At 48.7% G+C, this 19,825-nt stretch overlaps 2 protein-coding genes, 1 long non-coding RNA gene and 1 other non-coding gene across 4 annotated transcripts in view; 3 read left to right on the top strand and 1 right to left on the bottom strand.

Moving 5' to 3' along the window:
* Positions 1-4,825: 4,825 nt before the first annotated feature.
* On the top strand, positions 4,826-14,432 carry EEF2 (eukaryotic translation elongation factor 2). Its single transcript, XM_006105911.3, has 15 exons — positions 4,826-4,978; positions 5,918-6,132; positions 6,963-7,144; positions 7,228-7,439; positions 7,975-8,153; positions 8,314-8,419; positions 8,912-9,025; positions 9,219-9,405; positions 9,506-9,701; positions 10,392-10,650; positions 11,272-11,379; positions 12,088-12,441; positions 12,781-12,963; positions 13,044-13,176; positions 13,724-14,432. Exons 1-15 carry the CDS (start codon positions 4,976-4,978, stop codon positions 13,915-13,917), a joined length of 2,625 nt encoding a protein of 874 aa, XP_006105973.1. The 5' UTR covers positions 4,826-4,975; the 3' UTR covers positions 13,918-14,432.
* LOC111823915 lies at positions 7,837-7,901 on the top strand. Its single transcript, XR_002827013.1, has one exon. It is a non-coding gene; the product is annotated as a small nucleolar RNA SNORD37 (small nucleolar RNA).
* LOC111823913 lies at positions 14,240-15,265 on the bottom strand. The gene is made up of 2 exons (XR_002827011.1): positions 14,987-15,265; positions 14,240-14,516 (listed from the first exon to the last, which is right to left on the bottom strand). It is a non-coding gene; the product is annotated as an uncharacterized LOC111823913 (long non-coding RNA).
* A 4,449-nt stretch (positions 15,266-19,714) lies between these two features.
* Positions 19,715-19,825, top strand: part of DAPK3 (death associated protein kinase 3) — a 19,393-nt gene continuing 19,282 nt past the window's right edge. Inside the window, exon 1 of the mRNA XM_006105910.3 lies at positions 19,715-19,780. The gene's annotated coding sequence lies outside the window, so the exon portion shown is untranslated. The remainder of the gene's footprint in view (positions 19,781-19,825) is intronic.

Below are 19,825 nucleotides of genomic sequence, written 5' to 3'. Positions count from 1 at the left end.
TTTTAATTGTACAGTGTTAGTTTATTAAGCACATTCACATTTTTGTGCAACCATCTGCAGAAGTTTCTCATCTTACCAAACTGAAACTTGTCCCCATGAAAGACTAACTTGCCCATTTTTCTTCCCCCAGCCCCTGGCACCCACCATTCTGCTTTCTGTCTGAATTTGACTCCTCTAGGGACCTCTGATAGGTGGGATCACACAGTATTTGTCCTTATGTTGTTATTGGAGAAAAGCATGGGTGGTCTTTTTCTGTTGCTAGTGGGAGTGGCGCTCTAGGGGGCACCACTGGAATCAGCATTCCCGGAGGCCCCGACGAGAGCATATGTGGTAGAAAGCTTTATTTGCGTGGAATTACATCCTTGGGTTTCCAAAGTCCCATTTCCCTTAATCCAGTCGTGGAAGATGTGCAGCTGGGGATTCGGTAGAGCTAAATGCAAAGCCAGTGTCCAAAGATTCTGTTCCATGGTGGAGCTAGGTCCAGTTTAGTATCAGGCTAGGTGCAGTCCATTAGTCCATTATGTGTAGGTCCACAGCCATGGGGAAATGCAGGAGAGCAGGAGCGTGAGAGTCCCACAGCCGGGAGTACAAGAGGCAAGAGCAAACCAAAAGAGTGAACTCCTTTGTTTAGGAGATTAAATATCTTTTTATTTTTTATTTTTGTTTATTTTATCTTTATTTATTTCAGAGAGGAAGGGAGAGGGAGAGAGAGATAGAAACATCAGTGATGAGAGAGGATCATTGATCGGCTGCCTCCTGAATGCCCCCCACTGGGGATGGAGTCTGCAACCTGGGCATGCGCCCTTGACTGGAATCGAACCCAGGACCCTTCAGTCCGCAGGCTGACATGGCTAGGGCAGAGATTAAATATCTTAAATCTTCCCATGCTTGCAGTGGCCATGCCTACTCTGGTCAATGACCTGTTCCCAGGTGTGACTGACAGGAAAGTACCTTTCCTATTTCACCCAGACTTTCCTGGGCATGCATGTAGCTTCCTGGCAAAGCTGCACAAATGGCATGCCTATACCATTTGGTTTTCCCTTTGCTCTTTTCATTATTCATAACTAGTGACTGACTTATTTCATTCAACGTAATGTCAAAGTTTATCCATGTTGTATTTTGGAATTTCTCCTTTTCAAGGTTGAATAATCTCCTTTTCAAGGTTGAATAATATTCCATTATGTGTATATACCTCTAAACCAGCCGTGGGCAAACTACGGCCCGCGGGCCGGATCCGGCCCGTTTGAAATGAATAAAACTAAAAAAAAAAAAAGACCGTACCCTTTTATGTAATGATGTTTACTTTGAATTTATATTAGTTCACACAAACACTCCATCCATGCTTTTGTTCCGGCCCTCCGGTCCAGTTTAAGAACCCATTGTGGCCCTCGAGTCAAAAAGTTTGCCCACCCCTGCTCTAAACCATGCCTTTTTGAGTCACTGGTTTCTGGCTCTTACTAGCTGAGTGGCCTTGAGCAGATAACTAAACTTCTCTGAGCCCCAGTTTGCTCCAACATAAATAACCCCTCCAAAGCCCCACTGTGTGGGGAGGATTAAGTGAATTACAGTAATTGATTTAAAGCAGTGGTTCTCAACCTTGGCTGCACATTAGAATCACCTGGGAATCTTTTTAAAATCCTGATTTCTGGGCCTCATCCTCCGGAAATTCTGTTTCTTTGTTATGGGGTGAGACCACAACATTAGTAACAAAGAATTTCTGAAGGATGAGGCCAAGAAATCAGGATTTTAAAAAGATTCCCAGGTGATTCTAATGTGCAGCCAAGGTTGAGAACCAGTGAAGGGTGGGGGCAGCATCCAAGGGTTTGCAGTAACTGCCTCTGGTCAGCAGGGGCCGCTATGGCCACTTCTGAGCCCTCCCCTGCACCGCAGGAAGCACATGCGTAGTGGAGTCTCCCTGCAGAGGTCACTTCTTTCGCGTGGTTTTTCCTCCCTCCGCCCCGCGCCCCCCCGCCCCTGCGTCCCCTCCTTGTATTTATTCCTGCAGACTCTGAAGGAGGCTGTGGTTACTTTTGCTCACGACAGAAGCCCCGTGCCTCCTCAGGCTTTTGCTAAATGTGGGTCTGAGGATGGCGGTGGGGAGAGAGGTCCCCAGCCAACATTAGGCCCCTTCTCTGCAGCTATGGGCCTGAACATCTCTCCATGAAGGGTAACAGTGTGTTTGGGGGTGGGGGGGAGAGACTTACATTTACCTGTTCCCCCAAAACTTTCCCCCGCTTCTGCAACTTATATTAATTAAATTTTCTCGATAAGCAATCTATTCATTCATTCAAGAGCAAATTCTACGTCCTCTTAAAGGAAACCTTTGTTTTTCTTCTTTGACATGCCCCAATTTGCAAGGAAGTGCTGCGAAGTGCCTAATACGGAGCCCAGCACATACAGTAGGTGCTCAGTGCATTTAAAGATGTAAAAGTTTTTTTAAGATTAAACATAAATTTATTGAGAATGGGAAACTGGACACCTATTGCTGAAAACTAGTCAAATAGCACAATCACTTGCCTTGTAAAATTAACATAAAACCTGTCAGGAACACAGGTGTAGGTGTTTAAAGACCCCGGCTTTAGCAGATGGAATTGACATCTGCTGCCTGCCACTCCCTCTGCAGCTTTGAGCCTCAATATATAGTTATTTATTGAGCAGCTCCTGCCTGCCTCGGTTTCACCCTGGGTTAAATGCAGGATGGAGCTAGCAATCTTCGCTTAAACGAAATCAGGGTTGGGACATCACTTTACCAAGCAAAATGTGCAATGCATTTGCGGAGGGTGGGGGAGTAGGAGGAGTGCATAGGTGTTTTTTTATAGAATCCAGACTCGCTTTTACATCTCTTTTTGCTGACGCATGTCTCCCCTTTATCCCAGCTCAGGAAAACCACTGCAGTCCTCTCCTTTTGACAGAGTGCATTTAAAGGAAGATTCACCGAAAGGGGTTTACTTGCGCTAGTGAAAATATCATTCATTGATGTAAGAAATACTGAGTGCCTACTGTGTACCAGGCATTGAGCTGGGCTCTTTACAAAGAATAAAGATAACGAAATTGAAGGCCAATTTGTTCCCTGGAGCCAATGATCTAAAATACAACCATTCCGTAGGGTTAGATGAGGACAAATGAAAAACAGTCTTCTTGCACCTCCCCCTGGAGAGGAAGCGAAATGGAGAGTGAGGTTGCCCAGGAAAGGAAGCGCTTACCCTGGTCCTGAGACTTGGTAAAACAGTCCCTGAATTAAATGTCTTGTTTTAAAATTTTACTTATTGATTTTTTAGAGAGAGAGAAAAACATTGATTTATTGTTCCACTTATTTATGCATTCATTGGCCACTTCTTGCATGTGCCTTGACTGGAGATCAAACCCCAAACCTTAGAGTATCAGGACTATACTCCAACCAACTGAGCTACCTGGCAAGGACCTTAAATGTCGTAATAGCAATGCTAGCTAATTAAAATAGCTGATATGTATTAAGAACTGAGGCAGGCACCGTGTTAATCCCTTTACATGTATTTAGTTAATCCCTTTATGTGTGTTTAGTTAATTTTACTCTCCACAAAAGGGAGCACTGCTTACTGTTCATACCCTCGTTGTGCAGATGAGGAAACGGAGGCGCAGAGAAATTCGAGTAACTAGTGTAAGAACACATAAAGTGGTGTTTTGTTCACTGGCATATCCATCTATAGCAGAGGTCCTCAAACTTTTTTTTTTAATATATTTTATTGATTTTTCACAGAGAGGAAGGGAGAGAGACAGAGAGTCAGAAACATCGATGAGAGAGAAACATCGACCAGCTGCCTCCTGCACATCTCCTACTGGGGATGTGCCCGCAACCCAGGTACATGCCCTTGACCGGAATCGAACCCGGGCCGACGCTCTATCCACTGAGCAAAACCGGTTTCGGCCTCAAACTTTTTAAACAGGGGGCCAGTTCACTGTCCCTCAGACCGTTGGAGGGCTGGACTATAGTTTTAAAAAAAAGCTATGAACAAATTCCTATGCACACTGCACATATCTTATTTTGAAGTAAAAAAAACAAAACGGGAACAAATACAATATTTGTATTTGCATGTGGCCCGCAGGCCGTAGTTTGAGGACCCCTGATATAGCATAGATATATATGCACCAATAGCAATGCCTGACACATGGTGGACACTCAATCTGTCTTTGTGGAAATGAGTGATGAGCACCTGATTAAAAAACAAACACTTTTATTTGAAATAATTATAGACAGGTAGTTTCAAAAGTAGTACAGAGAGGTTCTAAGTACTCTTTCCACAGCGTCTCCTAGTGGTATATCATTTTACATAATATCAAAACCAGAAAATTGACTTTGGTACAATCTATTGTAATGTGCTTTCTTAATTTTAAATTATTTTTTTTTAAATTATTAAATTATTATTGATTGATTTGAGAGAGAGAGAGAGAGAGAGAGAGAGAGAAGCATTGATTTGTTGTTGCACTTATTTATGCATTCGTTGGTTGCTTCTTGTATGTGCACTGACCAGAGATGGAACCTGCAACCTTGGTGTATCCCCTCCATGTTCTAACCAACTGAGATACCCAGCCAGGACTGTATTGTGCTTTTTAATATGTTTGGCATTTTGCAAGCTATGATTAATATTCTCAGCTAAAACGGCACTTTTTGCTTTATGAGCCTGAGTATTGCATCTCAGAGGCGTGCCTCCAGCTAAGGGGCCGACCCCAGGGAAATCCAGATGCAGAACGCAGATGCGTTATCCCAAGGCAGCTCCACCGCGCCGAAAGGGTTACCTGGGCGCGCACATCCACGCGCGTGCGCACGACGTCTCTTCGCCCCGCCCCCGCAGCGCAGTCAGATGATCAGCCCAACCGGCGTTCGCCTATAAAAGGCCGGGTGTTGACGTCAGCGTTCTCTTCCGCCCTCGTCGCCGCATCTTCGGCGCGATTCCCTTCTCTCGGATCTACCTGGGAGAATCCACCGCCATCCGCCACCATGGTAAGCAGTACCGTCTGGCTGGGGGCCTAGGACGGTGGCGGGGCCTCTGCGGGGCCGACTCTGCCGGGTCTGGAGTGCTGGGGCGGGTTGGACAGGAAGGAGACATGGCGGTGGCCGGGTTGGCGGGCCTGGGGTTGGGAAAGCGGCGGCCGCCATGTCTGCGCCGTGCTGCTCGCTTCCGAGGGCGCCGCCGTCTCACGGGACCCCGGGCCGGGCTGGGGCTGGGGCGGAGGCGGGGTTGGGTGTTGATGATGTGGCAGACGCTGTAATGGCGGGCGCCGCCGAGGCAGCGGGGAGAGGGGGAGCCGCCTTATGTAACCCACCGATCGGGGGTTTAAGTTCGACTTTGTGTCGGGAACAGGGAAACGGCAAAACCCAGAAGGCCAAACCCCAAAAGCCTTTTTCTAATGTCGGCCTGGCTTCTCACCGTGTTTCTATCGCCCAATTGTGAAGCCGACTCCGGAGCCACGAGGTGGAGGCTTGCAGTGCGCAAGCTTCTCCCCAGATGGGGGTGGTGGTGGCATATTTAGGGACCTTAAGGGGTGAGGGGCCCGTCTTCCCCCAGGCGGAAGGGTGACCTTGGGTTTTACAGAACCTGTTGAGTTGGGTAAAGCATGAGAAATCCCAGTGGCTCTAGTGGGGAGGGTTTGGGGGGAACTTTATACCGTCCATGTTTTTTAACTGGACACACGTCATCCCATCTACCGGAAATTGGTTGTCATTAGTCCCAGCCCCAGATTCTGGGTTGAGTGACAGCTAGAAATCTGGGTTCTCAGAAATGGGACAAGTGGCATTTTTAAAGGGGTATCGGCAGAGACGGGGGAGTTCGGGTGGGAGTTGGGGTTGTCCCAGGACCAGCCCACTCCTGGCCGTGGTGCTGGCAGGATTTCGCTTGAAGTCTTGGTGCCAAGGCTGAGCCTCCCCCTCCCCCCGGCCTAGGTGAACTTCACAGTAGATCAGATCCGGGCCATCATGGACAAGAAGGCCAACATACGGAACATGTCTGTGATCGCTCACGTGGACCACGGCAAGTCCACGCTGACGGACTCCCTGGTGTGTAAGGCCGGGATCATCGCCTCCGCCCGGGCTGGGGAGACCCGCTTCACTGACACCCGGAAGGATGAGCAGGAGCGTTGCATCACCATCAAGTCAACGTGAGCAAGCCCTGGTGCTCTTTGGACTGGGGAGGGGAGGGGCTCAGCTGGAGCCTGGTGTGGGGGCAGACCTCAGACACAGTCCCTTTCCTGAGAGGCCCCTGGGAAGGAGTCTGGGTTTTTGAATGGTGAGAGTCGATGAGTTCAGTATAGTGAGAGAGGAAGCTCTGCAGCCAGGAGAGACAGTGATGGGAGGGGTATTGGGACTTGGCAGAGGAAGAGGGGCTTAACCCCCCACTCCAGACGGGAAGGACCTTTTGGCAATGTCTGGGAGTGCCCCCTCCAATGTCATTCCTGATCCCGAATGTCAGTGGGGCGAGAACCCAAAGCAAAGTGACTGAAATTGCTGTTTGTTTTCAGTTGGGAGTTTGTGAGCTTCTCTGTTTATCTGCTCTGAGACCATTTCAGCTGGGGCTGAAGGGCACAGGGGTGGGTGAAATGTAGCCTTCTGGGTTTCTGGGTCTTGCCTGGTCACGTAGTTGCTGTTTGGAATCAGGTGTGTTGAGCTTGGGAGGACCCATGCTGGGGACTGGACAGGTGGGCTCGTCCCTTTGTAGCTGTTATTAGGGAGGTGGGCAAGGGCTCTTTTGTGGGAAATCTGAAGTCTGTCTCTAGGGATGAGGAATGTAGTGGAGAAGGTGGTGCAGTGTCCACTCAAGGCCGTGGGTCTGGCTTATTACCACATACCGTCTTGCTTAGGGATTGTCTGTCCTGACTGCCCTTGGGCAGGAACCCCAGTTCGACCTCTGCGGTTTTCGGGAGGACAGTGAAGAGCTATAGAATGGGACAGGTGTGCCTTTCGTTCATCCAACCTGTCCCAATCTCCTTAGGGCCATCTCCCTCTTCTACGAGCTCTCAGAGAATGACTTGAACTTCATCAAGCAGAGCAAGGATGGTTCCGGTTTCCTTATCAATCTCATTGACTCTCCTGGGCACGTGGACTTTTCCTCAGAGGTGACAGCTGCCCTCCGTGTCACCGATGGTGCCTTGGTGGTAGTGGACTGTGTATCTGGTAAGCATGCGGTTTCCTCATCCTGCCTGGGAACCTGGGGGTGTCCCCTCTCTGGCTGACGAAAAACCTGTGTCCACCCCCAGGCGTGTGTGTGCAGACCGAGACAGTGCTGAGGCAGGCCATTGCAGAGCGCATCAAGCCTGTGCTGATGATGAACAAGATGGACCGGGCTCTGCTTGAGCTGCAGCTGGAGCCTGAGGAGCTCTATCAGACTTTCCAGCGCATTGTGGAGAACGTCAATGTCATCATCTCCACCTATGGAGAGGGCGAGAGCGGCCCCATGGGCAACATCATGGTAAGTGTCCTGTCAGCTGAAGTCGGGATCCCTCGACAAGCTTCTGTCCACCCCATTGCATTCCTCCCATCCTTCCCATCGGGTGGGCTGTGTTCTTCCCAGACTGGAAAGGGCTGTGACCTCCCTCTCCCTCTGTGGGGACTGTCCTGGGGGAACCACAAGTCTGGTCCCCTCGGTGTTCTTGGAGGACCTGAAAGTTGGTTTTTCTAGGAATGTTGGGGTGACAAAGAAGGGGGCTGGAATGCTTTTAGTACCGACTTCATCTAACACTTGAGTTTTTGGGGAGGCTGTGGGGAAGAGGGGGTACCCTGCCTGCCGAAGCAGGGTCGGGGTAGTGCCCTCTGTGTTACTGCTAACCCTTGCTGGTGGAGGGGTTGAAGGCAAAGTTGGGCATCCTGTACATGATGACTAAAATTTCTTCACTTTGACCTGATGGCAATTGATGAAATCTGATGTCTGAAGCCCATGGCACCCAGGGACTTGGTAGCTGGGGTTTCTGTTTGTCCCCATTCACAACTTTCTCTTGTTCTCTTAGATTGACCCTGTCCTCGGCACTGTTGGCTTCGGGTCTGGTCTCCATGGTTGGGCCTTCACCCTGAAGCAGTTTGCAGAGATGTATGTGGCCAAATTTGCCGCCAAGGGTGAGGGCCAGCTGGGGCCTGCTGAGCGGGCCAAGAAAGTAGAGGACATGATGAAGAAGCTGTGGGGTGACCGGTGAGTGCTGCAGGGAGGAACAGGGCGTTCTGCAACAAATCTGCGAGGTGGGCAGGGACTTGTAGGTGATGGTGTGGTGTAGGAACACCTCATGTCTGGGGGGTCATTCTGTCTAACCTTGATTTAGGCCCCCTAGCCTAATTGGGTTGGGTCTTCACAGGTACTTTGATCCAGCCAACGGTAAATTCAGCAAGTCTGCCACAAGCCCTGATGGCAAGAAGCTGCCACGGACATTCTGCCAGCTTATCCTGGACCCCATCTTCAAGGTGAGCTGCTGCATGTGCTTGATGGATGTGCATCCCCCAGGCTGCCCTTGGGTCTAGTGGCTCCTGGCAGGGCCAGGTTCAAGATGGCTGCTGGGATATGGGTGAGGCAGCACAGTAAGGGTGAAATCCCCAGGGCTCCATCCTGACAACTGACAAGATAGGCAGGGGCACACAGTAGGGGCCATCAGCATCCCTGGCTGGGGTTGGTTAGGTCAGCTGAGACAGGAAGGTCTGGGTTTTGCTCTGCCAGCCACTGAGGTTTAAGTGCTTGTTAAGATGTGTTCATGGTCTGTAAGTCAGAATAGACTTTTCGATCTATTGGGGGATGTCCCCAAGACTTGCTCTGTCTGGGTCAAGTCCTTTGTGGGAAGGTGAGGATTTGGTAACCTTTCCTCTCTCTGCTCTGTGCATGGCCTTAGGCTTCTCATTGGGAAGCAGCTGCAGGCTTCCTAATATGTTCCCAACCCCTTTGCCATCCGCACCCCCAATCAGGTATTTGATGCTATCATGAATTTCAAGAAAGAGGAGACCGCAAAATTGATTGAAAAACTGGACATCAAGTTGGACAGTGAAGATAAGGACAAAGAAGGCAAACCACTTCTGAAGGTGAGCCCAAGAGTCTCCATCAGGGCTTCCTGCCAGTGGTGGGCTCTGGCTTGGCTGTTAGAAGCATTTCCAGCTGCAGCATGGCTACCAGCAGGGGTGGACAGAAGACCTCAGGTGTTTGCATGGCTCTTTTAGAGGGCACGTGATGCTGAAGGCTTTCCTCAGAATTGCCTCTCCTGACCCTTCTGTGTAGGCTGTGATGCGCCGCTGGTTGCCTGCTGGCGATGCCCTGCTGCAGATGATCACCATCCATCTGCCCTCCCCCGTGACCGCTCAGCCCTCCCCCGTGACCGCTCAGAAGTACCGCTGTGAGCTCCTGTATGAGGGCCCCCCCGACGATGAGCCTGAATGCTGGGTGGGGGCCCCCAGAGCAGCCAGTGGTTAGAAGGCTACTCATTGCCAAGCTTAAGTGTCTCAGGATTCTGGAAGGCTGAACCCTAAGGGAATCATGCTTTCTTTGGTGGATTTTTTTTTTTTCAGGCATTAAAAGCTGTGACCCCAAAGGACCCCTTATGATGTACATTTCCAAAATGGTGCCGACCTCTGACAAAGGCCGGTTCTATGCCTTTGGTCGAGTCTTCTCAGGGCTGGTGTCCACCGGCCTGAAGGTCAGGATCATGGGGCCTAACTACACACCAGGCAAGAAGGAGGACCTGTACCTGAAGCCAATTCAGAGGTGAAGTGCTTGGCTAGTCATTTGTGACCAAGGCTGGTCCAGCCCTCCCTCCCTGCTCAAGCTGCAGGAGTAGGAGTTCAGAGGGGTTTACGTGAAGTGCCCAGCAGGATGTAGTGTTGAGCCCTCTGGCCACCTTTTGTCCTCAACCTGGAGAGGCTTGTCTGGATGAGGTACAACAGGAAGCAGGGGGCTCACTCCCCCTAATGTTCAGGGTAGAATCCCTTCCCTGAGTTAGGGGCAGATGTTCCTGATCTCCCAGCAGTGGCAACACAGTTTATTCTTACCTACCCAGAGAGCAGGTGCTGACCTCAGAGATGTCAGTCTTATGTCAGCCCTACCCCTAAACCTACTCTAGGCATTGGTGGGGGAAGATAGAACTTTGACTCCCTCCACAGGGGTTGCCCACACCACACTGTCTTTTCTCAGCCCTGGGTCAGGTGTGTGGAGCCCTGCATGGGGGATGAGGAATGGCAGGTAGTGCTCTGTCTTGGTACACAGGAGCCAGCACTTTGTTGAGACAGTCACCTGGGTTACAGTGGAGAGCCAAGGCTTGACGTCCTAGGGGTGGCACCACCACTCAATGCAGGAGGGATGACCACAGGCTCCGGAAGGAAGGAGGCTTTATCTTCCAGTCATTCCCGGACCTGGCACCACAGTGGTGTTGATTGATACCTTTTGTCTCTCCCCCAGAACAATCTTGATGATGGGCCGTTATGTGGAGCCCATCGAGGACGTGCCTTGCGGGAACATTGTGGGCTTGGTGGGTGTGGACCAGTTCCTTGTGAAAACAGGCACCATCACCACCTTCGAGCACGCCCACAACATGCGAGTGATGAAGTTCAGCGTGAGCCCTGTCGTCAGGGTTGCCGTGGAGGCCAAAAACCCGGCTGACCTGCCCAAGCTGGTGGAGGGCTTAAAGCGGCTGGCCAAGTCAGACCCTATGGTGCAGGTGGGCAGGTATACCCTGGCAGGAGGCACCTCCACCACCTGCAGGGTCAATTTGTTTTGTCTGAGCTGAAAAGATTGGGTGGTTTCTCATATAAGGAGGGACTTCCAATTGGAACTGTTTGGAGATTCAGGTGTGTGTGAAACGCACACCATCCCCAAAAGAGCTGTGGCCCTTTTCTTAAGTAGATATTTTTATTGATTTCAGAAAGGGAGAGCGAGAGAGAAACAATGATGAGAGAGAATCATTGGTTGGCTGCCTCCTGTACACCCACACTGGGGATTGAACCGTGACCTCCTGGTTCATAGGTTGACGCTCAACCACTGAGCCATGCTGGTCGAGGGCTGCTGCTCTCTTTAATGTCAGTTTACTGTTCAGGAACTCAGGCCTTGGATCTCTATAGACTGGCTATAGATGATGGGTCTTTTTTTAGGCTAACACTGAGAACCAGCAAATAAAGGCTCATATGACTCCTTGCTTCCCCCCACGGGCCCTGAAAATGTCCCTAAAAACCTCCAACTAGAAATGGATGCTTGGAGCCTGTCATTTCCACCCCCCAGTTCCTTGGGTTTTCCAAGTAGTTCTCTGGGTTTGATTTTTGGATTAACATATGGTCTCTTTCAGTGCATCATTGAGGAGTCAGGGGAGCATATCATTGCTGGGGCTGGTGAGCTGCATCTGGAGATCTGCCTGAAAGACCTGGAGGAGGACCATGCCTGCATTCCCATCAAGGTGAAGCATGCTGTCCCTGGTAGGGGTAGGGATGGATGGCATGTAGGGATGGCAGAGCCCTTGTCCAGGCTGGGCTCTGATGATTCCCTCCTTTCCACTCTCGCCTAGGACATAAGGTGACTTCCCTATGTGAAACCAGCAGTTCATACACATCCTCAACAGCTCTGAGGTTGGAGTGTGGGGAGTCTGCTTTCCAAAATCTCCAAATAGAAGCTTCTAAAAAGCATAGACATTAGTAGCCAACCTTAGGCCCAGTTGCTGGCCCTCTATTTTTCATTCTCTACTTTTTCAAATAACTGAGCTCGGATCCGTGTTCATTAAGTCCCTTAAAAGGCATTCCGCTCATAGAAATACAAATCTTTTTTTCTCCCCCAGTTAACTGCTTTTTCATCTTGTCTTCCATGTGTCAAAATAGGATTAGGCTAGTGCCTACATTTTGCATATTCTTTTCAAGTAATAACTGCATAGAATTTCACAAGATAAATTATTCTTTAGCCAGTCCTATTGGCAGTGGGTAGCCCCCTGCAAGGGAAGAGCTGCATACTTTGTATTTATGCAGAAGCGAGATGTGCATGGCTCTGTGCTACTAAAATTAGTCATTCTGATTTTTGCGCCCATTGCCCGTCTGTTTCCTGAGTCTCATTAGGAGACCCCTCTCCTGGGCGGTCACTTCCTCCTGCAGGCCTGACTTCTGTGCTCCTTTTACAGAAATCCGATCCTGTTGTCTCCTATCGTGAGACAGTTAGCGAGGAGTCCAATGTGCTCTGTCTGTCCAAGTCTCCCAATAAGCACAATCGACTGTACATGAAGGCGCGGCCCTTCCCTGACGGCCTGGCTGAGGACATTGACAAGGGTGAAGTGTCTGCGCGCCAGGAGCTCAAGCAGCGGGCCCGATATCTGGCTGAGAAGTACGAGTGGGATGTGGCTGAGGCACGCAAGATCTGGTGCTTCGGGCCCGATGGCACTGGGCCCAATATCCTTACTGACATCACCAAGGGTGTGCAGTATCTCAACGAGATCAAGGACAGCGTAGTGGCCGGCTTCCAGTGGGCCACAAAAGAGGTGAGGGGCCATTTGGTCATCCAGCTGAAAAATTATTAGCATCAGAGTCCATCAGTGGGACTTTGGCATAGGCCCAGTCTCACCACCTGTGCAGACTTTTGGTGGGGATGGAATCCTTGGGGTTACCTGTTTTCATTTCTGTTAGTGAAGTGGGGCCAGTGGTCCTCCCTCCTGAGAAGGGCACGCTAGGGAGGGTGAGCAAGGCAAAAGGTGTAAGGTCTCTGTGGTTGCAGACCTGGAGGCTGGCACAGCATAGCTGTGTGACTTGGCCTTTCCCTCTCAGGGAGGACTGCAATAGAGGCAGGAGCTTGATGGTGAATTTGGCCCCTTCCTCTGTAGGGGGCACTGTGTGAGGAGAACATGCGCGGTGTACGCTTTGATGTCCATGATGTAACACTGCATGCTGATGCTATCCACCGAGGGGGTGGCCAGATCATCCCTACAGCCCGGCGCTGCCTCTACGCCAGCGTGCTAACTGCCCAGCCCCGACTCATGGAGCCCATCTACCTTGTGGAAATCCAGGTAGGGAGTCCTGGTTGTCCTGCTGCTACTGGTCCCCTTCCCACCGAGCAACTGCTAAATAGCCTTTTATTGCCTGACAGTGTCCAGAGCAAGTGGTTGGTGGTATCTACGGAGTCCTGAACAGGAAGCGGGGCCATGTCTTTGAGGAAACCCAGGTGGCTGGCACCCCCATGTTTGTTGTGAAGGCCTACCTGCCTGTCAATGAGTCCTTTGGTAAGTGCTTGCTGGGTGGCTCTCAGATGCCCACAGTCCACTGTCCCCCAGCCAGACTGATCCAGGATAGACTCGTTTCTTGCCCCTTATGCAAGGCCCAGAGTGAGGCAGCCTAATGGGAGCCATGGATGCAATCAGCAAACTGCTCCCCGTTCCCCTGTCCATTTGGGACGTAAGAGCAGCATGGTTATGTAGGAGGAGAAGGTGGCCCACTTCTTGTGGACCTCTGAATTGATGAATTGGGGGGGAAGTGGTCACTCAGGTGTGTAAATTTGTGAGATCTGAAGATCGAGTCTGGCAGAGAAGTAGCTCAGGCTCACCCTCAGGGTGAGCAGCTGGAGATTGAGGTGGGCCAGCATTACCTCACTTGTTCAGTAGTGGTCTCTGAGCAAGCCTGGGTGAGGAGCAGGGTTAGGGGTTTTAATGTCTGATCCCATCCAGGTTGTCTAGTTTCTGATCTCTCTGGTGTGAGTGTCCCCACCTCCAGACTTGGCCAGCGTACCAAGTCTGGACTGCCCAGCGAGCCCTGTACCTGCTTCTCCCACAGGCTTCACTGCCGACCTGAGATCCAACACAGGTGGCCAGGCTTTTCCGCAGTGTGTGTTCGACCACTGGCAGATCCTGCCCGGAGATCCCTTTGACAACACCAGCCGCCCCAGCCAGGTGGTGGCCGAGACACGTAAGCGCAAAGGCCTGAAGGAAGGCATCCCAGCTCTGGACAACTTCCTGGACAAATTGTAGGTTGCCCTTCCTGCAGCCTGCCTCCCAGGTGCCACCCCCCTCACCGGCTCATGATCAACCACAACAAGCCCTCATTCTCCACAACATCTTGAGACTGTCCAGACACAGTGCCGCTCGCCTGGCTGGTTCTGGGGCCACTCTGTGCCATCGCTCAACATGAACACTTGATGCCGTTTCTTTGTATATTTATTTCAAGATTTCAGAGGCAACAGAAATGCCCTGGCTACAGGGACTTATTTGGCTGGTGGGGGAGGTGGGATGGGACACCCAACACTTCTTTCCATTTCTGAGGAAAACTCGAATGTCAAAAAAAAAAAAAGAATTAAAACGCATTAAGAGGTTTATTTGGGTAAATGGCCCACAGTGGATTTTCCCCCAGAAAGGGGGAAAGAATAAGCAGGTAGACATTTCTGTTTGGACAGAAGCTAGAAGGCAGGAAATTTTGTGCAATGTCACCAGAGCACCTCAAAGCTGTATTAGTGCCATTGGAATAATAAATTTGATTATGGTGGTGATTGCCTTTGTCTGTTGACTTCCTTCTCCGTTCGCTCAGGCTGGAATGGACTTTCTTATGCCAGTATGCATAGCTGTGGGTTATACTGTCATACAAAAAGTTCAATGTAACACTGAAGTGTCAGTTCAAATATAAGACTACCAGGGCTATCTAATGGAATTTGTGTGGTGGTGAACCAGTCTTAACTGGAGGAGCAGCCACTGTCTGGCTAGACAGCAGTGGAAATGTTCGGGTCAGTGTAGCCAAGGAACTGATTTTAAGATTTCTTAAAATTAGTTTTTAGACAGCAATTGGGGGAGAGAAACATTGATCAGCTGTGCCCCACCTTGCCACACACAGCATGACCAATCTGGCAACCTGGTGCAAAGCAGGAAACCCAACCAACCACTTGAGCTACACTAGCCAGGGCAAGGAAATTTAAAGTTTAACATTACATTTTCATGGTTTGGTGGTTTTGGGGCTGCCATAATGGTTAGTGTAGGCATGGACAACTAAATTGTTGCTGCTCATGGAGTCCATGGTCCAATGGGGAAAGCCACAAATAACCACACTTACCACACATGTTCTCTTGTCCAGCTAGACTCTGGACTTGGCATCCTCAAGTCCCACCAGATCATTCCTATTGATGAGAATTTTTTACCATTATCTCAATCATTGCTTCACTATAAGATATGCTTGAGTAATTTCATACCTACAAAAGCGTTGCAAAGATGTTAGATAACCTCTTGCATAACCACTGTACATTTGTCAAACCTTGAAAACATTGGTATGATACAATTAACTAGGTGACAGTTCATTTGGCTTTTCCACTAATGTCCTTTTCTGTTGCAGGATCCAATCCAGGATACGTTGTATATCATTTTGCATTTTTTTTAAAGCTTTTATTTTTGTTTTGTTAATCCTCACCAGAGGATATTTTCCCATTGATCTTTTAGAGCAGTGGTTCTCAACCTTCCTAATGCCGTGACCCTTTAATACAGTTCCTCATGTTGTGGTGACCCCCAATTTCATTGTTACAAATTGAACATAATTAAAGCATAGTGATTAATCACAAAAACAATATGTAATTATGTATTTTCCGATGGTCTTAGGCAACCCCTGTGAAAGGGTTGTTCGACCCCCAAAGGCAGGGGTGGGCAAACTTTTTGACTCGAGGGCCACAATGGGTTCTTAAACTGGACCGGAGGGCCGGAACAAAAGCATGGATGGAGTGTTTGTGTGAACTAATATAAATTCAAAGTAAACATCATTACATAAAAGGGTACGGTTTTTTTTTTTAGTTTTATTCATTTCAAACGGGCCGAATCTGGCCCGCAGGCCGTAGTTTGCTCACGGCTGCCCAAAGGGGTCGCGACCCACAGGTTGAGAACCGCTGTTTTAGAGTGAAATAGAGAAGGAAAGACAGAAACATTGATGTGAGAGAAACACATTGATTAGTTGCCTCATGCACATGCCCCAACCAGGGCCTGGGCTGGGGAGGAGCCTGCAGTTGAGGTATGTGCCCTTAACAAGAATTGAACCCGGGACCCTTCGGTCCGCAGGCCGACACTCTATCCTCTGAGCCAAGCCAGCTAGGGCCGTTTTGCACATTTTTAGTACCTAGTATTTTGCCAGGAATATGACTACAAATTGAGAAGTTTGAACTGCATTGGTTTAACTTCAAAATTTTTTAACCAATTCTAAATTAACTGATGACAGTGCCACTTACAGATGCCTTGCTAATAGAGCCCCTTCATATTGATGTGTTTTTATAGCTGTTACATTCACAGTGATTCCATTTATAGGGGCCGATGTCTGATGACTTCATTATATCGGTAATGAGCATTGGTCTGTTACAAGTGTTTGTGTATGTGTGTGTATTGCTCCATATTTTCATTTTATTTGCTAATTTTAATTGTGTTATTTTTTGTGGTTGCATTAGGCCAGCAGTTCTCAACCTTTTTTTGGCATCAGGACCCCTATATACTCAAACATTGAGGACCCCAAAGAACTTCTGTTAAAATGAATATATTTACCATCTTTAGAAATTAAAACTGAGAAACTTAAAAATAGTAATTGATTTAAAAATGATAAACCCATTATGTTAACCTATTTTTAGGGGTGGAAGCCTATTTTCCTAACAAAATAGTAACATTTTTGCAAGTCTTTGAAATCTTTGGCTTAATAGAGGATAGCTGGAGTCCCATCTGCTTCTGCATTAAATCTGTTTCAATACTGTTGGGGTCCAGCCCCAGCAGGTCCAGGGGTTCCCAAAGGTGTGGACGGAGTCAGCGAAGAAGGAATGACATGGAGTCAGCGTTCAGTTGATCAGCATAGCCAGGTTCTCTCTATTGTCCTGTTAAATCTGTATTTATACCATTTGATCCTATAAGCATGCCTCTATAATCACATCATGGTACCATGTTTTGGGTAACCTACAGTTCCTTGTTTCATTTCCATAGTTTCTTATCTGACTTTTGCCAAAAATCCTGTCTCTATCTAGTTCTGTTGATTTTAATCTTGTCTAGGTTAACCTCTGTGTTCCATTATAAGGGCTATTCCAAGGTCACTGCTCTACTGATAGGCTACAAGGAAGTGACTGAAGGAGATTATCCTACCCAGTAAAGGTTATGTCCTCCCAGCCTCGCTGCTTGCCTTCCCTGGGACTGCCCTGTGTCGGTGGGTCTCCAGGGGTATAGGCTTTGGTGCTTTCCCTGGTGGGCAGACCCCTGGGGATGTGGGCCCAACAAATCCCAAATTTATTGCCAACAGTCTTAGTCCAAGTTCTTCATAAGTAGTGCATGGTATTTCTGTAACACTAGGGGGTTTTACTGATTTATTCTCTTCCTTAGTCCTGTTAATCCCTAACTCCAGGGAAATATCCTCACCTGGGGAAACAACCTTTCTCGGGGAGGTGGTCCTGATTAAAACACATAGCGCTAAGAGGGCGAGCAAACATATGCCATATACGCCAGGTCCCTTGAAACATAAGCTGTGCAGATGTTTCTTCTTTGCAGCAACTGTGTCAAGCAGCAAGGGTGGACTGGCTTCCGGCACAATACATTGTTTTGGTTGAATATTAAGGAGATAACCTAGCCTCAGTCATCCCATACTTGAAAAAGAGGAGCATCTTAATACTTGTTTTCAGATAATTGTGGCTATTCTTTGATGCAACACCAAAACTCAGCAAGTAGTTTCTTAAAGATTAATTACAATGTGATATCTGAAATCCTATTAGTGAGCTTTTTATACTGTTACATTAAAATTCATTGGTCTGTCTTGCACTTTGGGTTTTTCCCCATGCATGATTTTGTAACATCAAGTGTTGACTATTTGGAAACACATGGTCAACCAAATTTGGAGCTTTGAGATGGCACATTTCACTAAATACTTGAAAAATCACATTTATTAATTTCATTAGGAAAGTGTTAAAGTGAAACTTAAGCAGATTTTGAAAATTTTTTTGCTTGAAACCTCAAATTTTGTCATGGCAACTAATACTGTCAATTGCTATCCTTGAAGTGACAGGCTTGATTTGTTCATTTTTTGAGAAAATGCCTGCCAAACACACAGTCTGAATTATTGTTTGTCAGTTTTCTTCAAGTAAAAATGATGTTCCAACTCCTCACTCATTAAGTGTGGGTTATGCATCAGTAGCTTCCCAAAGAATACAGTTTAGAAGCAGAGAAAAACATGTAACTTTAAGAGAAACCTGACATCTAGTGCCAGGTGACCAAGTTCAACATCAACAGCAGTAAGTCATGTTGATAGTATGGACTCTGAATATGATGTGATGAGAATGGCACTTTACATCTGGTCTTAAAACCGATCACTCCACTCTACTGAGAAAAACATCAGACATCCCAATTGAAGAAAAGGCTACAAAATACCTGACCAATCCTCAAAACTCAGACTCATCAAAAACATGGAAGTGAGTCCTAGCCGGTCTGGCTCAATGGTTAGAATGTCTGCCCACCCACCAAAGGGTCTCAGGTTCGATTCCCAGTCAAGAGCATGTACCTGAGTTGCAGGTTCCATCCTGGCCCCAGTCAGGGGGAGTTCAAGAGGTAACCAATCGATACATCTCACATTGATGTCTCTCCCCCACCTCCACCTCCTTCCCTCCCACTCTCTTAAAAAAAAATCAATGGAAAGATTATCCTTGGGTGAGGATTAACAAAAGAACAAAAGTCAGGGAAGTGAGAAAACTGTCAGAGCCAAGAGCTTAAGGAGATGTGGCAACTAAATCATGTGGGATCATGGGACAGAAAAAGGACGGAAAACCAGGAATCTGAATTAAGTGTGGATTTTGCTTAATAAAAATGTATCAAGATTGGTTCATTAGTTGTAAGAAAAGTATTATATGCATGGAAGATGTAATAGGGGGAAACTGGGTATGGGAGAAGGTGCTGCTTTAGCTGTGTGCTGAAGTGTGCATAGGAGTTAGACAAGAATGGAGGAAGGCGCTCTCCGGGCAGAAGCAGCAGCTCATGTCAAGATCTAGGGTAGGAATGAAATGTTTGAGGTCAGAAGGAAGGCAAATGGGGTTGGAGTGAACAAAGGGAGAATGGCAAGATGTTAGGGCAGCCGGCAAAGGCCAAAAGATAGAGGGTCTTGTGTTTGATGGCATCTGAGGTGGATCAGCATTGATTTGGGGTTCAGGTCTATCTGGGAATGAATTTCAGCCATGCCATTTACTGCCTTTGGGTTGGGTTACCTAACTTCTCTGGGTGTCAGTTTCCCTGACTGTAGAAAGGGAGAAATGTTAATATATTTTACCTCGGTTTGCTGATTGGGACATACTAAGGCTCAGTAAATGCTAGTATCTTGAGACAAAAAGGAGTCACAGAAGGATCCTCAAGCATTTGGAATGTGGGTAACATTTTACTGCCACTCACGGACTAAAGCAGCCCCGGAGTCCACCCAGGAGCTGCCATTGCCGGAACTAGGCCTTGGATTCGCGTATCTTGTGCCCCAAGAAAGGCAGGAAGAGGGATGCAGGACTTCAGCATCCCGCCTCCCAGCTTCAGAACCCTCGTCAGAGGAGAGCATAAGTTTGACCGGCGTTCATTACGGCCAATCAGCTGCATGAAGGCAAGCCTGTAGGCCAATGGCGGGGTGGCATCCGGGTGTGGACAGCCGGACGCCAGAGGGCCTCGGCCGGGAAGGCAGCAGAGGGCGGGGCGTCACGAGTGGCGGGCGCGCTGACCAATGGGAGGTGGATCCTCTCCCCAGGGCCGGGCACTGGCAGACGCGGTGACGTCAGCGCGGGTCAGCGCCGTTAAGGAGGATCAGCGAAGCCGAAGGGACCGGGAAGGGCGCGGGAGCTTTTGGGAAGTGAAAAAGCGGATTCTGTTCCGCGGTCTGCGGGTATGGAGAACCATTGGGGGGAAGGCCGGCGGGGGGGGGGGGGGG

The sequence above is a fragment of the Myotis lucifugus genome, unplaced genomic scaffold, assembly GCF_000147115.1.
Source record: "Myotis lucifugus unplaced genomic scaffold, Myoluc2.0 scaffold_734, whole genome shotgun sequence".
Taxonomy (NCBI): domain Eukaryota; kingdom Metazoa; phylum Chordata; class Mammalia; order Chiroptera; family Vespertilionidae; genus Myotis; species Myotis lucifugus.
This window is presented reverse-complemented; position numbering and strand designations above follow the sequence as displayed.